At 53.1% G+C, this 26354-nt stretch overlaps 7 protein-coding genes across 7 annotated transcripts; 5 read left to right on the plus strand and 2 right to left on the minus strand.

Annotated features, from left to right (window-relative positions):
- Nucleotides 1-391: 391 nt before the first annotated feature.
- Nucleotides 392-1364, minus strand: SPSK_01863 (Hsp90 binding protein co-chaperone (Sba1); the record flags this gene model as incomplete). Its single annotated transcript, XM_016728762.1, has 3 exons — nucleotides 392-561; nucleotides 642-1085; nucleotides 1337-1364. The coding sequence occupies 3 exons, from the start codon at nucleotides 1362-1364 to the stop codon at nucleotides 392-394; spliced, it is 642 nt and encodes a 213-aa protein (XP_016589705.1).
- A 1231-nt stretch (nucleotides 1365-2595) lies between these two features.
- SPSK_01688 (ESCRT-III subunit protein VPS24) lies at nucleotides 2596-4125 on the plus strand (the record flags this gene model as incomplete). The annotated part of the gene is made up of 3 exons (XM_016728595.1): nucleotides 2596-2821; nucleotides 2875-3299; nucleotides 3397-4125. The coding sequence occupies 3 exons, from the start codon at nucleotides 2596-2598 to the stop codon at nucleotides 4123-4125; spliced, it is 1380 nt and encodes a 459-aa protein (XP_016589706.1).
- A 13989-nt stretch (nucleotides 4126-18114) lies between these two features.
- On the plus strand, nucleotides 18115-18687 carry SPSK_01987 (uncharacterized protein; the record flags this gene model as incomplete). Its single annotated transcript, XM_016728885.1, has 1 exon — nucleotides 18115-18687. The coding sequence occupies one exon, from the start codon at nucleotides 18115-18117 to the stop codon at nucleotides 18685-18687; it is 573 nt and encodes a 190-aa protein (XP_016589707.1).
- A 2705-nt stretch (nucleotides 18688-21392) lies between these two features.
- Nucleotides 21393-21605, plus strand: SPSK_02106 (uncharacterized protein; the record flags this gene model as incomplete). The annotated part of the gene is made up of 1 exon (XM_016728999.1): nucleotides 21393-21605. The coding sequence occupies one exon, from the start codon at nucleotides 21393-21395 to the stop codon at nucleotides 21603-21605; it is 213 nt and encodes a 70-aa protein (XP_016589708.1).
- Nucleotides 21606-21873: 268 nt separating this feature from the next.
- On the plus strand, nucleotides 21874-22582 carry SPSK_01947 (uncharacterized protein; the record flags this gene model as incomplete). Its single annotated transcript, XM_016728845.1, has 2 exons — nucleotides 21874-21906; nucleotides 22337-22582. 2 exons carry the CDS (start codon nucleotides 21874-21876, stop codon nucleotides 22580-22582), a joined length of 279 nt encoding a protein of 92 aa, XP_016589709.1.
- Nucleotides 22583-23736: 1154 nt separating this feature from the next.
- Nucleotides 23737-25190, minus strand: SPSK_01711 (ribose-phosphate pyrophosphokinase; the record flags this gene model as incomplete). The annotated part of the gene is made up of 2 exons (XM_016728618.1): nucleotides 23737-24117; nucleotides 24198-25190. 2 exons carry the CDS (start codon nucleotides 25188-25190, stop codon nucleotides 23737-23739), a joined length of 1374 nt encoding a protein of 457 aa, XP_016589710.1.
- Nucleotides 25191-25340: 150 nt separating this feature from the next.
- Nucleotides 25341-25850, plus strand: SPSK_02008 (uncharacterized protein; the record flags this gene model as incomplete). Its single annotated transcript, XM_016728906.1, has 2 exons — nucleotides 25341-25460; nucleotides 25593-25850. The coding sequence occupies 2 exons, from the start codon at nucleotides 25341-25343 to the stop codon at nucleotides 25848-25850; spliced, it is 378 nt and encodes a 125-aa protein (XP_016589711.1).
- Between the last annotated feature and the right edge of the window lie 504 nt (nucleotides 25851-26354).

Raw genomic sequence — 26354 nt, forward strand, 5'->3', positions numbered from 1 at the left:
AGAATTCGGTATGCGATATTTTGGTCCTCACTTTGGGGGAAACCGCGAGTACAAAGCAATATGCCCCATGCAAGTGACGACAGAGAAGATGACTAGGCCACAGCAGACACCCAGAATGACATTGATGTAAAATTTGTGAGCTTCTCTCATTCCCATTTCTACTCATTGCTCACTCTGTCTTAAAACTATTGTCCCCCCACCTTTCTGTACGCCTTCTTTTCCACATATCCTAACACCGGACACTTAAGAAACAAAACAGGCGAAATAAACATAAAAAATTTGATTACCGGCTTTCCGTTTTTCTTTGACAATATAGGTCGTCGCGTTTCCTAAATTTTTCACTGTGCTGAAACAATAAAAGGCCCTTGGTCAAAATCACCATGTAACCCATTTATGCCGACTTTGCTGGTTCAGCAGCAGCCTCCTCACCCTCCAGGGCGGGCATTTCGTCGTCGTCGTCGCCCTCGTCGTCACCCTCGGCGCCCTCCTCGCCCTCGTCCTCCTCGCCACCGAAGCCACCGGCACCGCCGAGCTTGGAGAAGTCGATGCCGCCAAAGTCGCCTGCGTGGTTTAGGGGTTAGCCCGTGTTTCTCAATCACCATCACAGGATACAGGAATCGCATGGGATCAACTGTACTTACCACCCATACCGGGCATGCCGCCCATGCCACCGCCCATGCCGCCCATGCCACCCATGCCGCCAAACTGGGAGAAGTCGTCTGCGGGGGCCTCGTCCTGCTCGTCCTCGTCGACCCACTTGTCAAAGTCGGTCTTGAGGAAGTGGACCTTCTTGGCGTCCTTGAGCAGGCGCGGCCAGTACTCCTCCTTGAGCTCCTTCTTGACCAGCTTCAGCTCGACGGAGCGGGAGGTGTGGTTGACCTTGCTGGCGGCCTCGTCGATCTCGGCATAGAGGTCGAGGGTGACCTGGTACGTGCGCTTCAGGGTCTTGGAGAAGCCCTTGAAAGAGACACTGCTGGGCTTGAGGGAGATCTCGGCTTGGGAGGGGTCGGCATCAGGGACGACAATGGTCAGGTAGATGAAGTTCTTCTCGGCGTCATCCTTGGAGGAGCGCTGGGCCCAGAGGACTGTTTTTGGAGGGACGTGGATGTCAGTGTCGGTTGCGCTTTTAACAAGAAAGGAGCATCCTCAAATCCAATGCGCCATCGCGAAGGAGTTTTGCATTTCGGCCGGGAAAAAAGGAGGAGGGGAGCGTCGGTGACGTCGCCAACTCTCTGCTGCCCCCTTTCCGCTTTCCGCTCTCCGCGTCAATGGCCGTTTGGGTGATCGGCCGGTTCAAGGAGTCTGGGGGGTCAGGGACATGAATGGGACAGCTTACCCTCGGGGGTGTATGTTTCGGCAGACATGGTGAAGAAGTGAGTTAATAAGCTCAGAGCTTGGTGAAAAAGGAAGCCGTCGACCGGAGAGAGGCGATGGTGAAGCGAAAATAGGGTGGCAGCGAAAGCTGAAATGCGAAAGATGCAAAGCTATGCGAGAAGTAGCGGACGAAACAGGTCGAGCTGGTGGGATGTTTTCTGGCGACACTTTGAGAATTGGTAAGTAGAAGAAGAGGAATACAATGAGGTTCGCTTTTTGTTGCAAAAAAGAGGCAAACAGAGGTTGTCGATGATGGCCCGTGGCTTACGATTTTTGCAGTGTTTGCTATGGTGGAGCCGCAGGTGGTCGTTGTTGGCTGAGGAGAGCGGTCGAATGCGTGCGTTGTGGGCGGGCGAGAGAAGGAGGGCGGGGGGCAGAAGGTTGGTGGAAGTGCAAGGAAGCACAAAGATTCACCTAGACTGGAGCAGGAGGACCCAGAGAAGCAGGAGGAACGGGCGCACTGTCCCCAATACAGTGCCATAATGCTATGTCGTTTATATTGGAACTGTGCAGCTGCCATCTGCGTACGCGTAGCTCTGCCCCGCAGGTGGGCCATCTCAAGTATTTTACCCGCCAGCTTGCTGCGCCTGGTACCTATAGGGCAAGTGGCGCCCACAGAGCGGGCACGACCAGCTAGAAAACAGGGAGCGAAAAGTAGGAGCGATTAAGGGCCTCGACAACATTCCTCACAGTGCGCAAAACCAACCAGCAACGTAGGCTGCCCCGCAACCAAGCCCACGAAAGGCGATGGCTCCATAGAAAGGGCTGTACTCCGACCACTCATCCGTGCGACGTGATAGGCAGTGGAGTACCATGTAGTACAGTAGCCAGGAACAGAAGCGAACCTTGATATGTGAAAAGAGCCTGAGAGCATCCGACATCAGTGCTATTTTTGCATTAAGTTGGACGGCAAAAGCCATATATCTGTGGTATCCTATCCAACTGTAAACCTGTGGCCGGGGACTGGATTGTATCGAAAGGCCTCTGAGCCAGGTGTTTCTGAATAGATTAACGAACCGGATCATTTCAGAGAGTCTTGTCTTAAGCACGAGACAATAACAAGATGCGGGATTATATAAGTGAACTATTGTATTTGTCCAAAGGAAAAGGGGACTACCCAAACCCTCGTGCCTTCCGCGAACAGCAAACTTGTTCTCACAAGAAAGAACGATGCGGCCGCATCCTTGTGCCCGCCCATTTGCATATTCTGGGCTGCCTTGTATGTTGTGCGCTAATTGGTACTCTGTGGGCCGGTTCAGCCATATCGCTATCAGCACGTGCGCACCGAGCAAGGCAGAAGCGGCCCTTCCAGAGGCGGCGCAAATAGTGCCCCGCGGAAAGAACGTCACCAAACAAGGCCAAGCGCCCATTCCAGTGATTCCAACGTCCTCTGAACCGACCACCGCCACAATCACAACCGCAATCACGACCGCAATCACAGACTTTGGTAACAAGGCATTGCCTTCCTCCGGACTTCGTCATAGGGGCATTCCGATCAAGCCCTCTCTCCGGATACGAACGAACGCTGCTACATCTCCCTACTGCGCAGCTCCAGTGCCTCTTCCAGGGCTACGCCAAACAAGTGGGATCCTTGTCAATCCCCAAACTCTACGCCAAAGGAATTCCCGACGACATCTTTTCCGCCCATCGCAAGAAAGGTCTCAAGGACCAAGGGTACACTCTATCCATTGTACGACTCGCGGTTTCTCACGCAGTTTGCGCTCGTGGTCATACGGAGCACGTCAGAGGAGGAGGCTGGGACAAGCAATCACGAAGAAGTAAACAGAGAGCGGCAACGACGACGAGGACAGGAACTACCAGAACACTATCAAGGTGCATGTTGCTGGTGGCGCACACTACAAGTACAATTGGCGACAATGGACAACATCCGGGCCCTGTTCCAGAAGCCTGACCCGCAGGCACAGGTATGCAGTTTTGATTAGTGCTGCGATCCTTTTGCGGCGGTGTCTTTTTGCTCGGCAACAATCTGCTAACGAAACGCGCGTGTCTTGTGTCTTGTAGCTTCGGAAATGCAACACACTCCTGCGCTCCAACATGCGCAAAATCGACCGCGACATTGCCAATGCCAAGCGCGCCGAAATCACGACAAAAAATCTCATCATCCAGGCCGACCGCCGCGCCCAGCGTGATCCCTCCCGCGCCAAACAGGCGCAACGCGAGGTCCGTGACTTTGCGCGCGAACTCGTGCGTGCCCGCCGCACGTCGGCGCGCCTCGTGACCGGCCGTGCTCAGCTCAACAGCGTCCAGATGCAGGTCAGCGAGGCCTTTGCGATGCGCAAGATCGAGGGTTCCATCCGCGCCAGCGTCGGCGTCATGCGCGACGTCAACCAGCTGATCCGCCTGCCCGAGCTCGCGGGCACGATGCAGGAGCTGAGCGTGGAGCTCATGAAGGCCGGGATCGTCGAGGAAATGGTCAACGAGACGCTGCCCGAAGACGACGCCGCCCTGTTCGAGGACGAGGACGTGGCCGAGGCCGACAGCGAGGTCGACCGGGTGCTCAGCGAGATTCTGAAAGACCGCATGGCCGCGACAGGCCCGGTGCTGCCGTCGACGCCCGTCGGCACAACACCCGTACCGGCGGCGGCCGCCGAACCCGCTGTGCCGGTGGCGCGCAACAAGGTCGCCATTGCCGAGGGCGGCCCCAACGGGGACGAGGACGAAGAGGACGAGGAGGACACGGAGGCCATGATGGCGCAGATGCGCAACAGGCTGGAGTCTCTGCGGAGCTGAGCGGCGTGGAGTGGGGGGCTATGTGTTGTTCATTTCTATACCTGTTGGATGTTGTCGTCGTCATGTGTTATGTGTCGTTCTGTCTTTCTGTCGTTGCTTCTTTCTTTCCTTTTTGATTTTGGGCTGTTGTTCATTACGCGCGGCGTTCACTTCGGTCTCGTTCAGTTTTATTTACTCCTGGCTCTTTGGTTTTTTTGCTTGTCCTTCTCATCTGCATATGCCTGCGCTTGGGTCGCCACCTTATACTCTCGCTCTACCGGATTGGAGCATATAGACAATATAATCCCATGTCTCTGTGGACTCTCAGAGCAACGATAGTGTACTCTCATATCATAATGCTGGCAGCACGGCTTTCGCTATGTAACCGTCTCATTTCCTGTCTTGCCATTATAAAGTGGTAACGGTCTCGATCCGTTCAGCGGGAAAACGGTCCATCATAGCTGAAAGGAAATGGCAGCACAGACTCGAACCAAAAGCATCAAGCAGCAAATTCACTAGGTGCTCTGTTGATGATAGAAGTCCATCGTGACCGGCACATAATTTTAAATCGCTATAGAACACCCATCTTGGACGGTCAACGTCACGGTGCTTATGCCCTCCCTACGACGATGACTTTATGCCTAGGTCGGGCGTTTCCCTCGAGCCTCCCAGTAAATACTATCAAACGGGGTCTGTGTCGTCTCTGAGTCTTCGGCTTTACCATCTTAATATGCCTTCATTTTGTTGGACTGTTTCTACAAAGAAAACTACTGGCCTCAGCTGCAAAGATTGCCAGAACACAAGGAATATCCCCTTTGTCGTTCTCACTTCATGGCGATGCATCCTCCTCTATCACCAACGTGCACCGTTGAAGAAGGCCCGATCCCTCTCGTGGTTGGCCTTATGTAGAGAGGAAAGGGAGCGGAGTTTGAAACAGTTGTGTTATCAAGGGACTACAGTCGTGCACAACACTCTTAATACTAGATAACCCTCTTTGCCTCTAGACTCCCTGAAATGGACCTCTCACCTTCGGAGGAAGACGAACGCGACAGACACGTCGTACCAAGATATTGAATCTCCTTGCTTGGCGACTTTGGTTATTTTTAGACATACGAGCTACAGGACGCAAAATACGAATGGACCATGACAGCAGTACGATGTCCACAAATATATTGTGTTCCTGCACGCGATAGTACGAACAACAGGCTCCAAGTAAGGAAGGCTCATTAAGTCGTTTTCGGCCATTTGTCGATTCATTACCGTTCGAGTGTCTGTTTCCGGCTGCACTGCTTCTTTGGCTGTCCCAGAGTGTCTATTTTTACCGCACGGGGTGGCTTGTGAGCGGTGGGAAGACGGATAAGTGAGGGGAGGCGGTGGGAACCGCTTTTGCGCAGGGCGCGTGATGAGCCCTTTCTGCCTCTCGCGCCCTCCCGCTTCCCTAGCCCCCGCGGTGGCCCCCAGCGGCCCGTCACCTGGTCTATTTGTTGATCATCCTTTCAACTTTAGTTGAACTTTTTTTTTTTGGTCGTTTTCAAGCACTTTGCTCTGGAGGACATCCTGTAGGGGTCTAAGGCTGTATCCTTTCCCGTCTCGCTTACTTGTCCAGTCTGTTTACCGACCATGGCTCAGAAACAGACCGAAAGTCCTCGACAATCACTTGGCCGTCGCGTCTTGAGCGATTCCATCACACAATAAAGGAGCAGACGTCCAAATCCGTTGCAAGAAAGGAAAACCAACCGCGGGGAGTGCAGGGGTGCACGGGCGCACTGAGCGCATCACCGACCTGCCCCAACGGGGACGCGAACCAAACACGCGCCTCGTTGCCACTCCTGGAGGGCACCCTCAATCTCTCGGTGTGTGTGATTGTGATAAAATAGAGTGTGAGAAAAGGGGGTGATAGGGGGTGCTCGAGGGGATCATGAGCGGATCACATCGTGACAGACAGAGGGGGACGAAGGAGACGCGAGACAGGACGTCTTGCCAGGTTATTGGTCACCAGGCCGTTCGATTTCATCCAATTGCAGGCCACTGCCATGCACCCTATTTTCTTTTCTCCCCGTGAGCAGTTTGACGAGACAGTCATATTTTCTCAGCATCCAATTGGTACAGCCGACGCCTTTCTCGAGAGTGTCTGCCATGTGAAATACGATTGGCCGAGGTGGGCGTTCTTTGGTCAGCGTGGCCAAGCTTCCGTGATGACTATGCTTGGCCACGATGAGTCGTTTTTCAATGCGAAGAAAGCGACCCTTTGCTTGTCGTCTTTCGTTCGTCATTGGTCTTCTTCTTACTTCCTCCCTATTATGGCAGTTGGTAAGACCAAGACCCCAAATCTTTTATTTTTGAAATTAAACCAACACCATTCCCTGCCCTTACAACAACTACCAACAGAGTCAATACAGAGTGAATACAATCGTTGGAGTGGAGGGGCGTGGCGTTCAGGCTGTGCGAAGGCCGTTGTGCCGCTTTGATGCACGCGAAGAAGAGTCATCACCAGAAAGGCTGCAGACCGTTTTGTCGTTGCATTCGACCGGGTTTTTCACACCGGTGCTTGTGAATGTGTGATGTGTGCTTTGTATGGTCTGTGATGTGACCAGTGGAAGGTGAAACTGTGACCAAGGTTGTGATGAAAGTGCTATGTGGTGTGTTTTCTCAAGACATGCTGCTCCTGCTGATGTGGGAATACCATCGCGACAATTGTTCACCCCTTTCAACCCACCCGATATCGCAAACAAAAGAAACCAAACGCTGCGCGGTCGTCAGATGAAAACAGTTGACAAATCCGTTTGCCCAACCGTGTCCCGCGTCAGCGTTTGGCTCTCAACCTCAGCGCTTGTTTGGTTTCTTCTTTTCTCCTGAACCTCACTTTTTTTTTTCTCTCTCTTTATATTTCATGTTCATTTTCATTCCTTTCTTTGTCTTCTTTTCGGCCACGTTCCCAACACTGCGCTTCATATGTCGGTGTACGCCGTTTTCCAGTCCTGCGCGATACCCCTCTTCGTTGTCCCCCACGCATTTCTTGTTTTCACCCCTCCGTCTCCTCCAGACTGTTGTCGCCCAATCTCTTCCGTCTTCTCCCATAACCCCCTATCCCCCTCCCTCATCGTGTTGTGCCGTCTCCTCCAATCGCCAGCCCAATCACCCAAAAAACGGTGAGCAAGTCAGGAAGAGAAAGCGAATCAGACACGCGTGTAAACGACTCGACACCGCCATTTCAGCTTCTGTCAATCACACGCCCCTCTGGGCCCAGCCCAAAAACTGAGATGTACACTGTATGCTGACATTTGTGACTTGGAGGCACAACTCGAACGCAGTGTCGAGCTGACACAGGGCGTGTGTGTTGGAATGATCCGAGAAAGGCGATGCGAAGAAATGGGCAAAACTGTGCCGTAAATTCCCGGGTTACTGGGTTTGTTGGTGAGTCGTTGACCACAAGACACAACTCATCGGTCACCACCCAGCACAGCCCTCTAGTCTATCCTGGGTAATTTTGTGCTCCGTAATCAACCTTTTCCCTTCCGTCCCCTGCCGATGGCAATGGTAACAGCGATGAGCGAGGCCGTTTGAAACGTTACAGAGACAATATGGAGATATGAGATGGGCAGGCAACTGGCCGCAGTAGGGAAACTCCTTGCCGGGAGATAAGGGGAGAGTGGCGAGTGACACGACATCTTACGCCTGGCATACTTCTTTGATCATCCTAACAGGATCCCTCCGTAATACGTGTGCTTCTCGTGCTTCTTCAGTGAGTGTCTTGTGTCCGCGGGATCATTCTCGCACTCTATTTTCTGCCCGACATATTGCCGTGGCCGCAGCTTGTTATCCGGGCACATCCCGTTGGCAGATGGCTGCTTGGCTGTCTCATTCCGTTACACAAACGGAACCTTTGGAAGCCCGCTTCTTTCTGCTATCTTGTTATCTTTTGTTTTCTTCGCTGGCAGTCAAGAAGCTTGCAATCTGGAGTGCAGCGCGTGTTTCTGCCATACAGCATAGATTGCCACAGGAAAGAAAAAAAAACACCGGGAGCAAAGGATGAAACGGAACTGCGGCCGCTGCATATATCCGCTCCGGAGCCATCATCCGTCGCCGCGGGTCTTGGTCCGTCGCTTGTTCTGTTTGTATCGCACAGCACGGCAACGGAGAGACGAACGAAAAACAGCGCTCGAACCGAAGCGTGGGAGGGGTGTGTCTTTCAAGATCTCTCGACATGCATCCATTTGCTCCTGACGCCCACGGTCACATCGCACGATCACATCCCACGGGCACATCCCCACGGCCTCTTCCATGGCTGTCGTTCTGTGTCGCGCTGTCCACTCCCAATTTAACAAGAAACATGTCACGAACATCCGTCTTGTTACCAGGTCTCCCCACGTCCTTCACCGACAAGGGAATGCTGCTGGGGAACGAGACGACGTATGAGCGCGGGAACGTGGGATCGTGGGAGGTGCTTGTTTTGCTACGTGGGGAAGGACGGAGGGGTGGAGGTGAGCAGGAGCTTGGGATAGCGACGAATGTTTAAATCGGTCTCCGCCATGGACGCGGGGGGACATTGCGTCGGTCTGGCGCGCGGGATAGAGACATACACCACGGACAACGTGGGATGCAGTAGAAATTGAAGGAAGCACGCCACGAAAACGGTGGGACGTTTGGTGCTCGGTGGGAGGTCAGGCCAGGCGAGGCAATTGTGTGGACTTTGCCAGCCCTGGTCTTGAGTGTACATCCCACGTCCCCCCACGCCGTGGGGGAAAGGTGATAATCTCCCAGCCTGGTCCCACCATCTCCCCTCCCCGTCCTCTCGCTTCTCGTCTGGCCCACTGTGACCGTCCTCTTGGGTGCTTGCAGGACCCAAATCTCAAGCTGCATGCATACGGTTGTATTCCAAGAATCGAGCTGCAGTCACAGTCACTCACGGTCGGAAGCTCTCTCCGTCGGCCCCTGAAGTAAAGACGTTGGCGAGCCCCTGACCGAAAGTCAAGAGGGGCGCAGTATTGGTGTCATTGGGACATGGACCTGGACCCGCTACACAAGCAACTGTGTGTCAGGGCAAGGGCATCTCCAGGATAGTATATGGCTGGTGGTAAGTCCTCATTCTCCTTCAGCTCAGTCCCAAGACCGAGGAAAGGGGTCGGCGGGGGTCAATTCTTTGGCTTTTCTCTCATGTTTCCGTCCTATCTTCTTTTTTTCTCGTCGGTTTCGTCGTCTCTCAAGTCTACATTTTCCCTGCGGGGGTTCATTGAAGCTGGAGGATGGCGTTTTCGTCGCCATTGGACGCAGAGAAAAGGGGCATGAGACGTGGTGGCCCACTGTCGTAAGTCGTACTTTGCTTTCGTTTTGTTTTCTGTTCCGCAGCATGGTCAACCGACTGGACAGGATGATTGCTGTCGATGGGCTGCGGCGATCTCTGGGTAGTGGCAGGCTTTGATTCGTGCCTTTGCCAGCGTAGTATCTAGGTAGATTAGCAGACAGCGTGAAGCCGAAATAGGAGAGAGATACGTCGTAATGCAACCCCGTGCTCCCAACATGCAGTCGGTTGTCTCTCATTTTCCTCTTTTCCCGGGGTGCAAAGAGACCACATCGTGCTAGAAAAAAAAAACCGTGACAACAGACTCAAATACTCTCCAATGGAATAACTAACCTTGGATGGATCAGCACAGTTTAGCGCAGTAACGCACTCTCGCTGCGGCCCGGATGGCCTCCGCGCTGTTCCCACTTTCCCACTGGTCCACTGTTTTGCCTTTTCCTTCCCCCTGACATCTGCATGTGTCTTGGATTGGCGATGCTTCGGAGGGCGGACACGCTTGTTACTCCTACAAACCCAGGAACGCGCGCCGGGACCATGAGACGCGCCAACCGTACTGTATCCCCCTCTTTTATGTTCGTGGGCAGGAAACGTATGAAGCATGTGCACCGCGTCTTTTGCAGCATCCGTCACCACATCGGACCGGCCGTTGGCAGAGCCCAGCCAGCTCCGAGGAAGATCCATCTGACGACCACGCCGACCACCGCCATTTTGCTCCCTGCCAGCCGCGGCGCATTCGCCTTCTTCTTTTGGGATCCCTGTAGTCTGGCTGTTGGGACGACCCGTCGCATTGGACAAGCCTCCACTCTGCCCCCTTCTCCGTCTCCCCAGATGCCCATCTTGGGAAACCCCTTCGTCGGGCCTTTTCGGTTCCACCGCTGAGTGGTGTTGTGGTGGTGCCAGTGGTGGTTTGTGGTTCTCCACTGCATACAAACCCCTGCCCAGGGTGTCTGGCTGCTTAATTGTGATGCTTCTGAGCGGACTCGTCTTCGTTCATGTACGCTAGAAGGAAAAAGGAAGAAAATAAAAGTGGGTCAAATGGAAAGGGCCGTTTTCAAGGGCCCAAAGCGCAGGCTCGCGGGACGACTTCCCCGCTGGCCTGCCTGCTGCGACCGGGGAGACGGTTCTGGTTGAAAGTGGGGCCTCCGAGACCACTTTCTTTTTCTGCTGGCCGTTCAATGCTCCGTAATTTTAAATGTACATCCTTTCTCCTGTCTCACCCTTCTCGGTGTAATGAGCAATAGTCTGTTCAGAAATATCGTAAGAGGATCGGGAATTGGCAAGCCAGAGCACGAAGGATTTCTTTTTGGCTCTTCCGCGCTCCGTTTCAGGTCCTCATAACGGGAGAGGGGCGTAGGCTTAAAAAAGAAAGAGACGAAGCAATTACCGCTTTCTGGCACCGTCACAGGTCCTGTCAGCGTGTGGCTGGTGGAAGCCGGTGTCGGTTGGATGGGAATGTTCTGCCGCTGTGGCTTGATGGTGTTCTTTGTCCGTCGGACATTGTCGCCCATCGCCACTGGCGAGGCGGTACTCTCCGCTGGCATATGCATGTCCTCTTTGTCCCTTTCTGCCACCTTTCCCGATTCTTATCGGGAGAATGGGCCAGGACCCGAACATAGCAAAGTTAGGCTCGGTAAACTGAGGGTATTCTCCGCGAGAGAGGGATTGTTTGTTGCTTGTTTTCATACCAACACGTCCCAGACTATTTCACGCAACCCTCCCATAGGGAAAGACATTGGCGGAGATGGCATCTTGGTTGCCGGAGTACTCCGTAATGGTGGGTGAGAAACATACTGAAATAACTCAAAATGAGAGATAAAAATCATACCAAGCCAACGTTACCGCTGCCGGCTGTGAGCAACCTGTCAGAGTGAAAATCCTTCCAGTTGACTGGAAAACCCTTCTAGTTGACTTTCCTAATTGGACCATCGTTCCGCAGCACAACAATTGTATCGTTGCGTGAGGCGACCCAATGGTGTCGCACGCCCAAGTCGGTGTAGTCTCTTGCGGGCGGCTCTCTGGCTCCTCTCAGAAAGGAAGCCTCCTCGTCATCCTTCGTTCCCTATCCTCGCATCTCGGGACTCGTTTGCATCCGTCTCGCATTCCCCTCTTCCCATCCTAAGCTATGCCTTTCGCACACGCCCCCACAAGGACGTGGGAATGTGCGATGAAATACGATGGTACGTTGTCAAATCGGGGTTCTTGTCGACGTCCCTTTGTCTTCATGGGAATGCCCAGGACGAGGCAAACGGATGTGGCGAATCCCCAAGCCCCAGGAGAGAAAATGGGGGTTTGGGGACGCTGAATGCGCTAATTCGGCGGGAAATCACCGAGTAGTCCAGCATAGCTTGTGATAGCTTCTGACAGCTCATGGTAGCCTCTGTGTAGTTTGCCCGCCAAGTAGCGAAACCACTACTTTTCCACGCGGCGGTCCACTGCAATTGCAAGATAGTGTGAAAGACAAGGTGCAGAGGAGGTGCCACTTGGCCGTGAATCATGCTGCCCCAAGACCGCGACCAATTTTGCCACTATTCTGCTTCCGTTTTCTGCCTCCGTTTTACCCCGTCTGTTACCACGTGCTTTTCGCCTCTCACCGTTTTCCCTACCAACGCCTCGGTGACCACATGCCGAAGGCAAAACAAAAAGCACGGGCGTGCTCTGTTTCTCAACGGTCTGAACGAGGCACCTCGAGCCCTCCGCAAAGCAGTCTGTGCAGTTGCATCTGCTCTTCCGCGTCTTCTTTCCATGCATGTCTTGTTTTGCTGTTGCCGTTCCTGTGGTTCTTGTCCTGTCTTTTTCGAAACTCGGGGATGTGTTCCATAAGAGTCATATCGATGTATAGAACGTATCTGACCATTCTGTGCCTGGACGCTTGGTCCGGTCAGATGAATTGTGGAGCCCGATGGAGGGTGAGAGACATCTCCCATCGCATACTCTACACTCTTTGCCTGCCGCTTGTCTGTTGCCGGCCGTGTCTCGACAACCATGCGGATATACACAATGCAACAAAGACGAAAAACCACAATGCGAGACTACAAAACGACAAAACGACAAAACGGTAATACGGTAATAAGATACAGTACGGGCCGAAAGCCCAACCCCCCTCCCCCTGGACGTGTCCAGCACATTCCACCCGTCCCCTCGGACCTCGCCTTCCATGGAAAGTCGTTTCTGGAACGAACCGCTCCCCTGCCCTTTTGTCCATGTTTCCCACCCCTTCCCAACGGCCCGGAGTGTAACATAGGTGGTGCCGCGTCCTCCCCAAAAGTCTGAGCGCATCCGAGCACACGGAAGCGAAGGGCCAAAACTAGGTAGAAACTGCGCTGGCAGACGACGAAAAGAGAATGGCCAGAGCGGCTAGAGCGTTTCATCTGCACCAAATCGGTGAAGACAGAAAGCTGAAAGAAGCAGAGTGGCAGACAAAAAAGCAACGACGCGTCTGGGCCACGATCGATCGGACAGGATGCGACACGCAACGGTCGACACGAAGAGCGCGGAAAACTAGGTACGGCATCCAGGCGCACCGTTCGCGACGCGCTCGCAGTGTCCGACCGTGGCTTTGCTCGAAGCGAGTTCGGATGACCATGGGCGATGATCTCGACGAGCCGAGGATGTGCAGATGACTTTGCTTCCCAAAACGTCACGAATCGGGACGACGCATTCCGGGGCTGTTCTTCGGCCACGCCTTGGGCGAAATACAGCATGATGATGTACGCCGCATCACACTATATTTGTCCTTTTTGCTCGTTATTGCCGTACGAAATGCGATTTACACGGGACGCTCATGCTCTCCTTGTCGGCTCGTTGGATGGAAACAGGTGGAGGACGACCCGAGGCGGCAGAGACTGGGGTAAACGGTGGCGAATGGCGACCCCAGCTCTTTCCTGTTTTGGGGCGTCTTTCGCCCGTTTTTCGCCGTCTTGCACTTTGCTGGGACTTGCAACTGTCTGGGCGTCGGGAGCCACTTGCTAGCCAATCGCGACCCATTAAACCCCATGAATTCGGGTAAAACGGTTCTACGTATTCTCGGCATTTCGTCTAGATCTCGCCCGGAGCCACAATCCCTTGGAAACAAAGGGCAAAAAGAGACAAAAAGGAAGCAAAAAGGAGACAAAACGGCAATAACTATTCAAGAGCCCCTCGGAATTGGTTACAGAAAACGAGAGGCAAAATAAAAAACTGAATCCATACTCTGTACGAGAGAGACGATCAACGGCGCTCAATATCGACATGCCGTCTGGAACGGTGTGATGGGCGAGTCTAGATGGCCGAGCAGCGAGAGTATGTGGTCTAGAGCGAAATGGTGGTTGTTGACAGACTGCACTGAAGAACAAGAAGAACGGTGCGGCTGACCAATGAGAAGTCCATCCAAAAACTAGACGGACCGCTGATGCCGTTCAACCGCCAGTGTTTTCTTGGCCAGAAGTCTGGAAGCCTCGAGCCGACAACTGGCCGGATTGACACAAGATGGGTTGAGGCACAGTGTTTCTTTTATTTTGGTTGAATGTTGTCATGGTACGAAGGGATTGAGCTGTCTTGTGCAGGCGTGTCTTTACCTGTGCATTTGTGTACACGTATTGCTGTGCATTCAGCTCTGGCTGCTTGTCCTTCAGCACTTGTCGCGTCTCTGCTCCCGTCATCCTCACTAGACTGTCTATCAAAAACGATCATCATGACCAATTTCGCCGTAAAGTCCTCTCTCACTCTACCTTGCCGGGGAACAGCCCTGCTTTGCCGGGAATGGAATGCGACATTCGGCTATCGCGTCCGGTGCAGCAACGGTCCCCTCGCAGTATGTCTCATTCTCAGCACGTTCGGAGCGATTTGCAATCTTCCCTAAGAAAAGACCAGACCGTCTGGACACAGGGGGTGGGGGGTATGCATAAGTGTGGGCATCTAGGCTTCGTCTTCCGGCTTTCCACGGACAGGGATGAGGGCAAAAGGTTACGGTGAAGAGGGGACGGCAGCGCGGGCCACAAATTAGGAGACGTACGCTGAACCAAACATTTGCAGACGCAAGAGAGACAGAGATGAATGGCGGTCAACAGCTACAACCGGATGCTGCTGTCTTGCCGTGGGCAAGTCCGAGCAACAGCAACCAAACAAATTCAAACCGCGTCCTGACAGTAGACATAATCAAAGTACCGGTGTGCAAGGATGCCAGCGAGCGAAAGAACAACCAAAGCTGACTGATTCTGGCAAATGTGACTGTCCGAAAAAAAAACCGCAATGGGGGTGCCGTCCCGTTGAAGGCGCCGCCAGACCGTTGGGCAACATGAAAACGAGAGAAACAAAAACAGATGAAAGAAGGAAGAAACCCGAAAATCAGGAGAAAGAGGGACAGAGAGGCAAGGAAATTTTCATCCGATCGTCGCCTTGTAAAATTTATGTCTCTGATTTGAGCCAAACGGAGAGGGACACGGGACGATGCGTTCAGTGGGGCCTTTAGCGTCCTTTGTGGGCACGCTGCAGCCCCGTCAAAAGTCAGAAGGGTCGCCAGGGAGCAAAGGAGACGGTCCTGGCTGAGGTGGCCAGAGTTTACTCTGTACGTTGTCCAGTTTGGCTGGGCGTGGTTGCAACGGCGACATAAATATGAAAACAAAAAAAATGCGGCCTGCAATACGGGAGGCAAAAGAAAACAAACACCATGGAATGAAAGCGTTTGCACGTCGTAGAGTCGAGGCGGTGCAAGTCAGTACCAACTGCGACGTAACTACTGTCACGGCATCCTGACAAAGACGTGAACAACAAGACAAAACGATGACCGAACACGAACACCGGCAGTGAACAAGGCACAAAGAAACGTCGTGGCCCCCCTTCGAATGTCTTCAGCATTCAATGGCTGTCAACCCCAGGTTTGGAAATGTAGGACGTTCCTGAAAGGGTAGGACCAAGGAATGTGCCACGAAGGATACGGTGGAGGGGGAAAGGGCCAGAGGGACGGGAGAAATGGGGCAAATGAGCGCTCGGACGTTGTATATTCTGGGTCGTCCCTTTCTGCGGCCCTTGGTCCTTGGGTAATAGGAGGCACCGGTGAGCCAGAGGGACTGTGGACACAAAAGCAGGCGGACTGGGAACAAGGACCAAAAGAGCGAAAGCGAAGGAGAAATCAGGATTGCGGACATCGAACGACGTGGTGAGTCGCACGAATCCATATGGGATTGATTACGCGAAGGACTGGCAGCTGTGTATCGTTCTTGGGGAAGCCCGACGATGGCAGTAATTATAGCGTTCTCAGGCTGACAGAAGAAGACAGACCAGACGAACATGATATGAGCAGGTGGGACAACGAGATGATATACAGATACAGTAATAAGGGGCTGTGTTTGTTTGCGAGCCACGTAATGACTCCGTGGGCGGGCGGATTGGTGACACGCAAACAAACGTTCCTCACATGGATACATGTGAATAACAGGGTGTTTTTAGTGACTCATGGCCCAAGGCAACGTCACCACACACCCAGAGTAATATGGCATGAATCCAGCCCAAAGCAGCCAGATACCGTTCCAATATATATATATACATGACAAAATTAAAAATAAAATAAAAACTAAAAAAAAATCCGTCTGCCTCATCCCGATCATGCGAATGCGAGGCGGAATGTGCTGAGGCTTCGAAACCCAGGGCGGGACTCTGTTAAATGTGCAGAGTGAGCTGTCTAATACGCTGCATAACACGTCGTAGTCGCCCCGGAATTTGTGTCCGTGGCGAAAAGCTGGGGACGGCAGAGGTGACGAATGCACTTTTGCCCATACTATGAATGCTATCACGAAAGACTGAGGGCGGGGCAACAGCGTATTCAGGAAGACTCCGTGAGTATGGCGGATCAAGGATTTAAAGCCGACCAAAGGCCTGAATACCAACAATGTCCACACGGGAAAGGCGGAATTAAAATCCTAGGACATCGTCATGTCAAGCACCAGAACTGAAACTGAAAACTACACAACGACCGGAAAGAGGCATATGCCGTCGGTGACAGACACAGTGTTTCTGCATCTCCGTGCGGCCCTTATTGTCGTATCCTTGCGTCGACGACAAGGAGGCGGAGTGTTACTTCATTGAGCCAATTTCGCCAAATCCCCACGACCAACAGACAACAGAACAAGAACAAACAAGCGCCAACTGTATGTCTGTTTTCGTACCCAGCGTGGCTCTCACCCGTCTGACGGATAACAGTGTGCGCTGGCTGTTTCTCCGGATGCTTCTCAGGGTTGCTTCGCCAGTCTCGTCATTTTGTTTCCTCCGGCTACATCTGACTGAATTGTCTCGTCGGGCGCGCTGCCCCAATTCTGGCCTCTCTGCGACGTGGTAATTGTCGCTCATGTCCGGCGCCGATACCAAACGCTACTGTCTTCACCTTCATGTCGCCTCGTCTTCTCACCCCTCCCTCCTCGTTGCACTGCAACACATCCCACGCCTGCGGGCGCTTGCTCTTGACCTGCAGTTGCATGCAGACGCGCAGGCATGCCATCCAGACACACACGTCGAGCGCTTTTGTGAAGGGCGGTGAAGGTCACCCGTTTATCGGACTCGGCTGCACAAAACAGTCGGCCACTCGTCATCCCTTTTTCTCGTATCGCATCGCATCACATCGCACCATATCGTATCGGTTGGCGATGTCGAATCGCACCGCCAGAATACTGAATACAGTAATGTCCCTGTCCACCTCTGCAAACAAAACAGGCAATCATTACTACGCTCTGTTCAAAAATGCAACCATACCTGGCTAGGTCTGTATTGACTAGAAATCGAGACAAGTGTTCATGGAGGACGCATCCAGGCCTCCGTCCAACAAAGTAAAGTGTACCCTTGTTCGATGCACCTCCTGTTTTCGGCGACAGTGATGATGCCTTCGGTGCAGGAACGAAGCGCAAAAAAGCCAGGAATCATCGGCAGCGGAATGGCGGTCAACGCCACAGGAAGACGGAAGAAAGTAGCAGCACAGTCAAGGCGTATTATTTCGTAATACAGAATACGCTCATGCCCTGTCCCGCTTGTGGGCACGAGCAAGCACGAGCAAACGGAAAGAAGGGCGGTCTGGGCCACCCTGCTGGTAGCGTGGGAGCCACCGTTTTGTTGCGTCCTAATCAAAAGCTGAAAACGGTCGGGAGGGCGTGTAGCTACGGGCCAACACTGGCACAAGCAAACGGTGCTTCCCCGGCTCTTTCCTTGACAGTTCCAGCCCGTTCCCCCACGCCCACGCCCCTTCAGTCGACAAAGTGCTCCCTCGGGAATCGAGCGGTCCGCAACAACACGCCCCTCCCCCCGGACAGACACGCCCCTCCCTTGCGGTTCTCGACCCGCGCTGCTGCCTCGTGAAAATCGCACACGCCCACCTCTTCCCATTCCTTCCCCTTTCGTATGAGTCGGTGGGTGTCCCCTTCCTCCTGGTTCTCGTCTCTCGTCTTTCCCTCCCACGAAAATATATATTCACACGCATCGCGTCTCCTCTTTTTTCTTCCGTCTCTTTTCTCTTTTCCCTCTTCCCCAGTTTCTTCCGACTTTGTTCATATTGACACACCATAAGAAGAATTAGTGGCCTTTCGTCTTCGCACTTCCCATCCAGTCTTCACAAAGCAACAACACATGTCTCTACCGAGCTATCGCGCACTCTTCTCAACACCAACGACTTGATACAGAATCACAAATACGACTTGGATACAACGAGACTGTATCTGCCCATCGCCACGCAGCGGACACCCACAACCGCCAACATGTACGGCTCGTACGGCTCATACAGCTCCATGAGCAGTGCCGCAGAGACCTCCTGGCCCATCAACATCGGCAGCGGCCGCTCTTCCACAGCATGCGCTTTCCCCTCATGGCCCAACCGGGCTTGCTTGGGGTCTGGCTCGTCCGCGTCCTCGTGTTCCTCGTACCTGAGTGACGAAGACCTCTTTCTCGACGACATGGAGGACCCCGGCTACACCAGCAGCGGCGCCTCCAGCCGCAGCAACAGCAACGCCTCCAGCATCTCACCACCCCAGGGCTGGCGCAATGCCCAGCAGCCTTTTGCCGTCATGGCTGAGGTGAACAACAACTTTGCGCCTGCCGACCCGTCCGAGGACGAGCTGGCCGAAATCCAGCGCGAGCGCTCTGCCTACCAGCGCGAGCTGGTCCGCGCAGTCCTGCTCGAGAAGGAGCGCCGCAAAACGGCGGCGTCGGCTGCGCGCCGCCAGCGCCGCGCAGCAGCAGCTGCTACTGCTGCTGCTACTATCGGTGCTTCACCATCTGCCTCTTCGCGCAAGAAGTCGGCCAAGCTGACTGCCATTGCCGAGGATGCCTAAGCAGGCAGGCATTCCCATAGTCTGCAACACAGACTTCCCAGCCAACAAACGTGCCGCTGGCCGCTGGCCGCTGGCCACGTCCAGGCGCTGTTCAGCGATGCGGCCGCTTTACCGCCGCTTCGAAAAAGAATAGGGTATTTCCGACCAATCAGCATCGCATGCACACCAAAAAAACTGGGGCGACTGTGGATAAGCAGATAGCGGACAAGACTCACCCACAAAAAGAAGGATGAGTCTTCTCCCCTTCAACCCCACACCCGACCCGTTTTCGAGCCGCCACACAGCGAGACAGACCCTCTTAGCCGAAGCGCGCGCGACTACAACCACCATCTACCCGAGGTTGACTTGGGCTGCGCCCTCGTGTCATCCTTCCATTCATCACTACATCATATTACCCTCTTACATCATTCCCATCTGTTTACACCGTAATCACCTTATACCCTACCACGCATGTTTATTGTCTAGTTTGTATTTCTATTTGTTCGGGAGCATAGCAACATCGTATTCGGGGCATTTGCATGGCCTCTGCTGGGCCTCGGGATCTTTTTTTTCTGCTTTTTTGTGTGTTCTCATTCATCGGCATTACCTATTTATTTTTCGTTTCTTTTTTTCCCTCTCCATATTAGCTTAGCGATTCCATAGCATGATACCCCCAAGCCGAGTTTCCAACAGAAACTCAAATACAAATTCTAGCCATCTTAATCCATCACACATAATAAAGCCACTTGAGTACCGTGGTATGTCCCAAAACTTGGCAGTAGTTTAACAGGCGAGTAGCTGAGCCTTTTCCCAAGGCACACTGCCAAATGACTGGCCTTGCTCATGGGATTACTCCCTAGAGTTGGCTCAAACCCTCGACAGGGAAAGCCGTGCTGGCCGAGAGTGTTTCCTCCCTTCTGTCTCCTGTTTCTTTGTGAGAAAATGTCCTGCCCGAAAGCATGTGCAGCACGTGTTTGTCTCTCGTGCACGGTCTGTCCTATGCTCGCGGGGTCTCACTCTGGCCAGTTGAGGCTGGCAGCCACATAGCTCAGGCATGTGAACACGTAAACACCCCCACTGGGACCGATGCCAAAACCTGCGGCAACAATGACGAAAACGCCTATGACGGCAAACAAGACAAACGCCCCGGCGATGTAATTGAAAGTTGCGTCGAGGCCGGAAAATATAGGTTCGTTCGACCATGCCGGCTTTTGTGATGGGCGGGTCAACATTCCGAGGTGGAAGACCAATTTTCGGCCAACTGTAAGTCTTTTCGGTGCCCGCTTGCAACGTGTGGCAGCTCGCGGCACTTTCTCAGTCCTGTTCAGGTACAATGGCGGCGATGCAGGCACGGGGAGATCGCCCTCGTGGTATGGCAGTTTGGCATGTGAACGAACTATGTCTATGGGGGGGGATGACGTATGGAACCTTACCACATTGAAACACACCACACACCAGCCAAAACTCAAGGAGGACATCTTCGTAGTAACAGGGAATTTCAATACTGTTTCTTTCTCGAGCTGGGACTGGAACCGACGACAGAGGGTATTGGGCCAAGGTGTAAGAAAAGGGGACTATTTTGTTTTCCTTCTCGTTTCCTTCGGCTATGCGCTTTGCGCTATCCCGTTTTGTAAGCAGTTTTGTTCCTTTGTTCTTTGACAGTTTGACGTCAGGAAAGTAGCAGTTGGGGCTCTCCTGTATTCGTTATCTGGCGTCCTACAATCTTTTTTTTGCATTTTCTCTAGGACATTGCCGGTAGTGAAATGGGATGGGATGCCCTACCCCCACCACTAAAGCAGCGAAGCGTAGTAAGGACTACGGTGAGAGTTTCCTACCATTTTCTGCAAGTTTCACTCACTAGTTGAAGGACTCGATGGCTGTTGACGGGACTTGTGGTCAGAACTCCTGTCAACCTACCTGTTCTTTTCTGTGTGTGAAGGTGCTTGCTTATTTCTTTTGTCTTTTCTCCGGTGCTGCCATCTTCCCATTTTCTTAAAACACACGGACTTCTGAGCAGAAGTCTCACCTGACTGGGCCTCTTATTTAAATCACCAATCTAGTTTACATAAAGGCCAGGTTTTCCCAGTCTTACTCAGTAAGTAGAGGGAGGACCGTTTAACAGTAATAATCTTATACTGAGTCGGGCCGGGAGATCTTGGCTCCAGCTCCACAGGATTATATAAGTTATCTTGCTATGTGACTAGGTAAGTATCTGATCAAAAGTCCCGTACGTAGAAAGATAAAACACGAAAAGGGGGAAAACGAGAGATATAAAAGAATATCCAAACACATACACACAAAAAAGAAAAGAAAAGTATGTTAACAGGAACTTCCGACCGGAACTATTATATACAACCATCGAGTTTCTAACAGGATACTTACAACATCCTACAAAAAAAAGTAGAGTCCCACGCAAGGCGCAGCACCGTGAGTCCCGCCTGTTTTTGCGGAACTCGCGAGACCGGCGCCGCTTGGTGGCCTCTAGCACAGCTCATCGTGCGACGAGTGCGCAGAGGGACGGGATGGGGTCGAGGGAGCCTGTTTTTGCCGGGGGGCGCGCGCGGCGGGACTTGGGCCGTGGGTTATGGGGGGGAAGGGAGGGAGGGGGGAGGGCAGGGGGACGGCTGGGCCGAGGGCACGCCTCTGTCTGCGGGCGGGCGCTCGAGGGTAGGCCGCTCAGGTCGAGGGTAGGCCGCTCTGCGCGCTCGAGGGTACGCCGCACCAAAATGGGCCGAAATCCGCGGAGACGGCCAAGTGTGGGTGGAAAACGTAACCGCCCTGCCCCCATTTTCTGGACTTGGGCATTTTTGGTTGTCGGGATTCTTCGTGTTTTATTCCTCGCGCCCCGGGGGCCGGCCGTTTCGGCCATCTGGGTGGCCCAGCGTGCTCCCCGGGCCCGGTTTGCCCGGGGCCCCGAAAACGAGAATTTCAAAATGTAAAAGTTTAAAAGAAGCTATAAAAAAAGTAAGGATAAAGGGAAGAGTGCACCCGTTTAAGGGCATGACCATTATATCCCAACTTACTATTTCGATGACTTTCCAGTTGCTCTTTAACTCCTCGCCTTGAATTAACCCGTGGTCTTATAGAAACACGCCGTCATCCCGTAACCGAGTGTCCCATCCATATCCGTTATACATGGCGGTCGTATATGGTCGGACATGTCCCGCTTAGTATCGGATTCCCGCACAATTTAGGTCACTCCCACTGATGGGCGGCCGGGGTTCCATTGTCATTGGCACGGTAGGTCTGGCCGTGGGTAATTCTGGATTGGATAGTCGGTCTCCCGTCGTCAAATTTGGGCTTCGAGCGCCACATGGTGGAGCGACAGCATCTCGCGAAACCAGATGTGGAGCGGGTTGTCCCGCGCCGGTCACGTTGTGCACCAGCACAGTACTAACGTCGCTATCCTTAACCTCGATATGGTACCGCAACGTCAGCGTCTCCTTCTCCAAGTCGTGAAAAGGTTGGCTTGCCGTACATGTAGCCCTTTGTCGGCACAAGTACAACTCGGCTGTTCCACAGGTCGCCGAGTTCTTGGTATGATAAGTCACGCACATACTCCCAGCCGCCCGTGCCTTCTTAACAAAGTGTCCATATACTTCGGTGAAATGACAGAGATCACGTTTTGGTATCTTCTTTTCTTCCATGTTATTGCTACGCTCTTCCACAGGTCGAGATCACCACTGTCTCCATAGCAATATACGTGCAGCTCTCCATCGTGTATGGGATGTGGTATGCCAGGTCCACGTCCTTATCGCTGGACCCGTACATCTGCGTCCCCGTTGCATCGATGCCGTGTAGTGGGTATCTTGCGTCAATCTATACCGACGGCTGCAACAGCTTCGCAGCCGGAATGTGGTGGACGTCGACGAGCAGGCTATACGATGTTGTCGGCGCCGCAATCAGCGGTAGGTGAGCGTGCAAGCCTACCATGTTGTGTGCAAGAGACGACAGGTGGGCAAGAGGCGTGATTGTCTCAGATCGCCAGATCGGATCGTGCTTGTGATGTTTCGTGCATTTGCAAAACGCGCGGGATGTCCCCCATATTACGTACAAATGCAAGCAGCGCTTGTTGTACCTGCAGCGCACCTGCAAGCCCCGCCCCGCATAGCCTGTTAAAAGACGTAATTTCAGACTACGACCGTTTGTCTCACCGAAGTCAGATGGAGGCGGCTGTATTCTGTAGGGCTGAACTAGATGTACCACCGTTGGAAACCCTTTTTGGCATGTGACACTGGCATGTATTGTCCTTTGCCCATGCGTCATATATCTGAGAGCCCCACGATCTGTGAGGATCGCATGAATGTATTCCACGACCAACAATGACTTGTATCACAGCTCCAAGGATTGTCCATCGCTATTCAAGCACGAAGGAGCTGCACATAACGTGTGCATTCTTCTACTATATGCGTATAACATGACGATTTGTATCGTCCCGTATGGACCGACGACAAGCCATAAGCCATACCTTTGTCCGATACCGCCTGTCTTCCGTCTTCCGTCTTCCATCTTCCGTCTTCCATCTTCCCCTTGGTCTCACTATCATCGTCACGTCGCCAGCAGTCTGCTGTCTGCCGTCAGTAATAGCATGTCGCCCTGCCACTACCGTCATGTTTTGGCATTTCTCGTCTTGCGGGTCACATCTGCTCGACGGCCCTTGTGTTAAAAAATAATTCAAACGCCGGTCGTCATGTCTTTAGAGCTAATTCACCCACAAGTTTGGGTTTCTGAGAATAACAGTGTCGCGAAAAGACAAAAAAGAGATGTAGATCAAACGAAAAAAGCAACAATAAATCGACCAAAATCACATAAAAAGCCACCCTTGATATACTCGATCTTATTGCGGAGCGCAATGGATGACATATTTTTTTGACCCAATGTTTTTTCTTTAAAAAAAGAAAAGCGTGAACAGCGCAAAAGGACAGACGCAGATGCAAATTGCAGTCCAATCACTGAAAAAGAAAGACATAACGGATGCGTGATGCAACAGACATTGTCAAAGTACAAGAAAAAACAACACCCTCGACGCCTGCACTGACTATACCCACCCACAGCTCACATCCTCCCACTTCAGTCGTACTGGAAGAGGACGGAGATGGATTCGCCGTGGTGGACGCGGCGGATGGCTTCGGCAAACACTGGCGAGATGTCGAGCACTTCGAGTTTGTTGCACAGGGCCCGGTGTTCGTCCTGGGGCACCGAGTTGGTAACAATGATCTTGTCGAGGGCGGACGCATTAATTCGCGGAATCGCGTCGCCACTGAGGACGCCGTGCGTCAGAAGCGCGTAACAGAACGTCGCACCTTCCTTCTTAAGTAGCTTTGCAGCACGCGTGATCGTGTTTGCCGTGTCTGCAAGATCGTCAACGAGGATGCACACACGGCCTGTGACGTTGCCTACTAGCATCATTGTGGCATTCTGGCGATCGGTAATCTTCGTAGGCCGACGTTCCTGGGAAATTGTTAGTTTCTACTTCGAGTAGACGTGTCGTGTCCTACAGCCCGATTGCTTCCTCTGTCGCTTTCGCTTACCTTGTGAATAAGAGCAAAGTCCATGCCAAGGCTGTCTGCAATGGCCGTCGCGCGCTTCGCGCCACCCGCATCGGGACTGACAATGACAGCATCCTTGTAGTCCGGTATGCCCTGCTGTATATACCGCTGCAGCAACGGCTTGCCGTACAGGTTGTCGACAGGAACGTCGAAGAAGCCCTGGTACTGCGGGTCGTGGAGATCCATGGTGATGACATGGTCGGCGCCAGCACACGTAAGTAGGTCGGCAATGAGAATGCCAGCCTGTGCCACCCACTGCTTGTATCCTGGCTTGGCCTGGAAGCTGTTGATGAGGTTGTGGTTGGCATAGTCGTGTGTCGTAAAAGGTGGTGCTTGTGACGAGACAGACTCGTTCTTGCCGTGGGTGGGTGTGGAGCGCCCGCCAGCTGATGTGGGACCGGCGGCGGCGGCTGCGCCGTGAGAGGTGCCCGGCCGGAAGTAATCCGAGTTGCCGTTCGTGGACCCGTTAGCCCGCGCGGCCGATCCATTGGAAATGGCAGTTTTGCTGAGGGCTTTGGATAGATCAGCCGAGGTCGTGAAAGCGGCGGACCTAGGGCGGTCCAGGGCTGGAGTCGCAGGCACGCTCTCAAAAGTATATTCGTCCTTTTTGCTCGGCGTGCCCGATATTGAGGTCGGGGCCTTGGAGAGTGGGGCGCCGTTCTTGTTGTATGGAAGGTCAGGTTGGCGCGAGTAGGGGAAGAGTGGCATGACGGCCGTGACCCGTCTGGCAGACCCCGTCTTGCAGGCCGAAATCATGATGCACAGGTCGACAAAGTTGTCGTTGACCGAGCCGCTGCCGGTCTGGATGATGTACACATCCTTGCCGCGAACGGAGTCCTTGATCTCGCAGCGGCTCTCGCCGACCTCGAACTTGGAGAGGATGCGGTTGCAGGCTGGGATACCCAGAATGTTGCACACATTATCAACCAGCTGGGGGTGGGAGTTGCCACCGAGAATGACGATGTTCTTGACCATTTTTGCAAGAAATAGGAGGCTTAGGGAGGAGATTTTCGAGTATGAAGCCGGGACGAGGGATCTAGACTGCAAGTCTACCGATTAGACGGGTCGCAGAATGGGCGAATCAACCGTCTGATGAATGGATGTCGGAAGGCAGTGACGAAAGTGATGTGCACAGACCCTGGGTGGGCAACGACAGAGCAAAAGAGCAGGAAATCGAAAAGGGATCGGCTTTGGGCGCTGCGCACGATCAAAGTCGCCGCGGGTAGGAGAGAGCGTAAGCGCAAGGTGTGTACGAAGCTTAGACAAGAAACGTGCTGTTGGAAAATCAATTCGGAAGGCAGATACTCTGGTTGGCTGTTCTCCGTAGACAGTTGGGACCCTCCGATATCGTCAAACAGGGCAGAAAAAAAATCGTAGCCGGTAAAGAAGGCGGTCAAAGCCGAGAATATGCGAACTTTGCTCTGGGTGAAGCGGAGCACTGAAAAACAAAGGCGATACCTGCTGGAGGTGAAAAGAGAAGTTGTCGTTTCTCCAATGTGTCGCAGAGATGAAGTCGAAGAGCAAATACGGCAGCGAGAAGGAAGCAGAAAGAGGAACACGGGACAGAAGAGATGGGTGACTGTGGTCGAGGATACCCGTGAAAGAGGACTAAGGAAGAAGCCGGATGACGAATGAGGAGTGGAAGAAATCAGTTCGTTCAGCGGGCGCGCTGGTGGGAGGCGACGAGAAGCGGACCAGAAAAAAATGATAAAAAACGGTAAGGAAGCCCCACTCTGGCAAGCAGTGTGTAAGCCCAGTACCGAAAAGAGGCTAAAATACAGCGTTTGTTAGCGAGGATGTCGGACCACGGAAATGCTAGAAGACAAGTTGGGGTGTTTGAGTGAAGAACAGGGCGATAGGGAAAGGCATATCATTGACGAGTTCTTCCCTTGGCAGTGCTAACTTGGAAGATGTTCGACTGGCATATTCCAGGAAAGGGTTCACCAGCAAAACTGGAGATCGTCACAAGCCGAGAGGGTGAAAATGCGGCCCATAAATACCAAATAAATGCAGAAGCCCCACGGGACTAGCCACTCACCGTACAAGAGGAACTAGGCTGTGTTAGAGACGAGACATCGTGGACGACGCGATGGTTCGGAAGCAGGTCATTTGGATGTACAAATTGCTCGTTGGCAGCAG

Source organism: Sporothrix schenckii (assembly GCF_000961545.1).
Source record: "Sporothrix schenckii 1099-18 chromosome Unknown Cont42, whole genome shotgun sequence".
NCBI classification, from domain to species: domain Eukaryota; kingdom Fungi; phylum Ascomycota; class Sordariomycetes; order Ophiostomatales; family Ophiostomataceae; genus Sporothrix; species Sporothrix schenckii.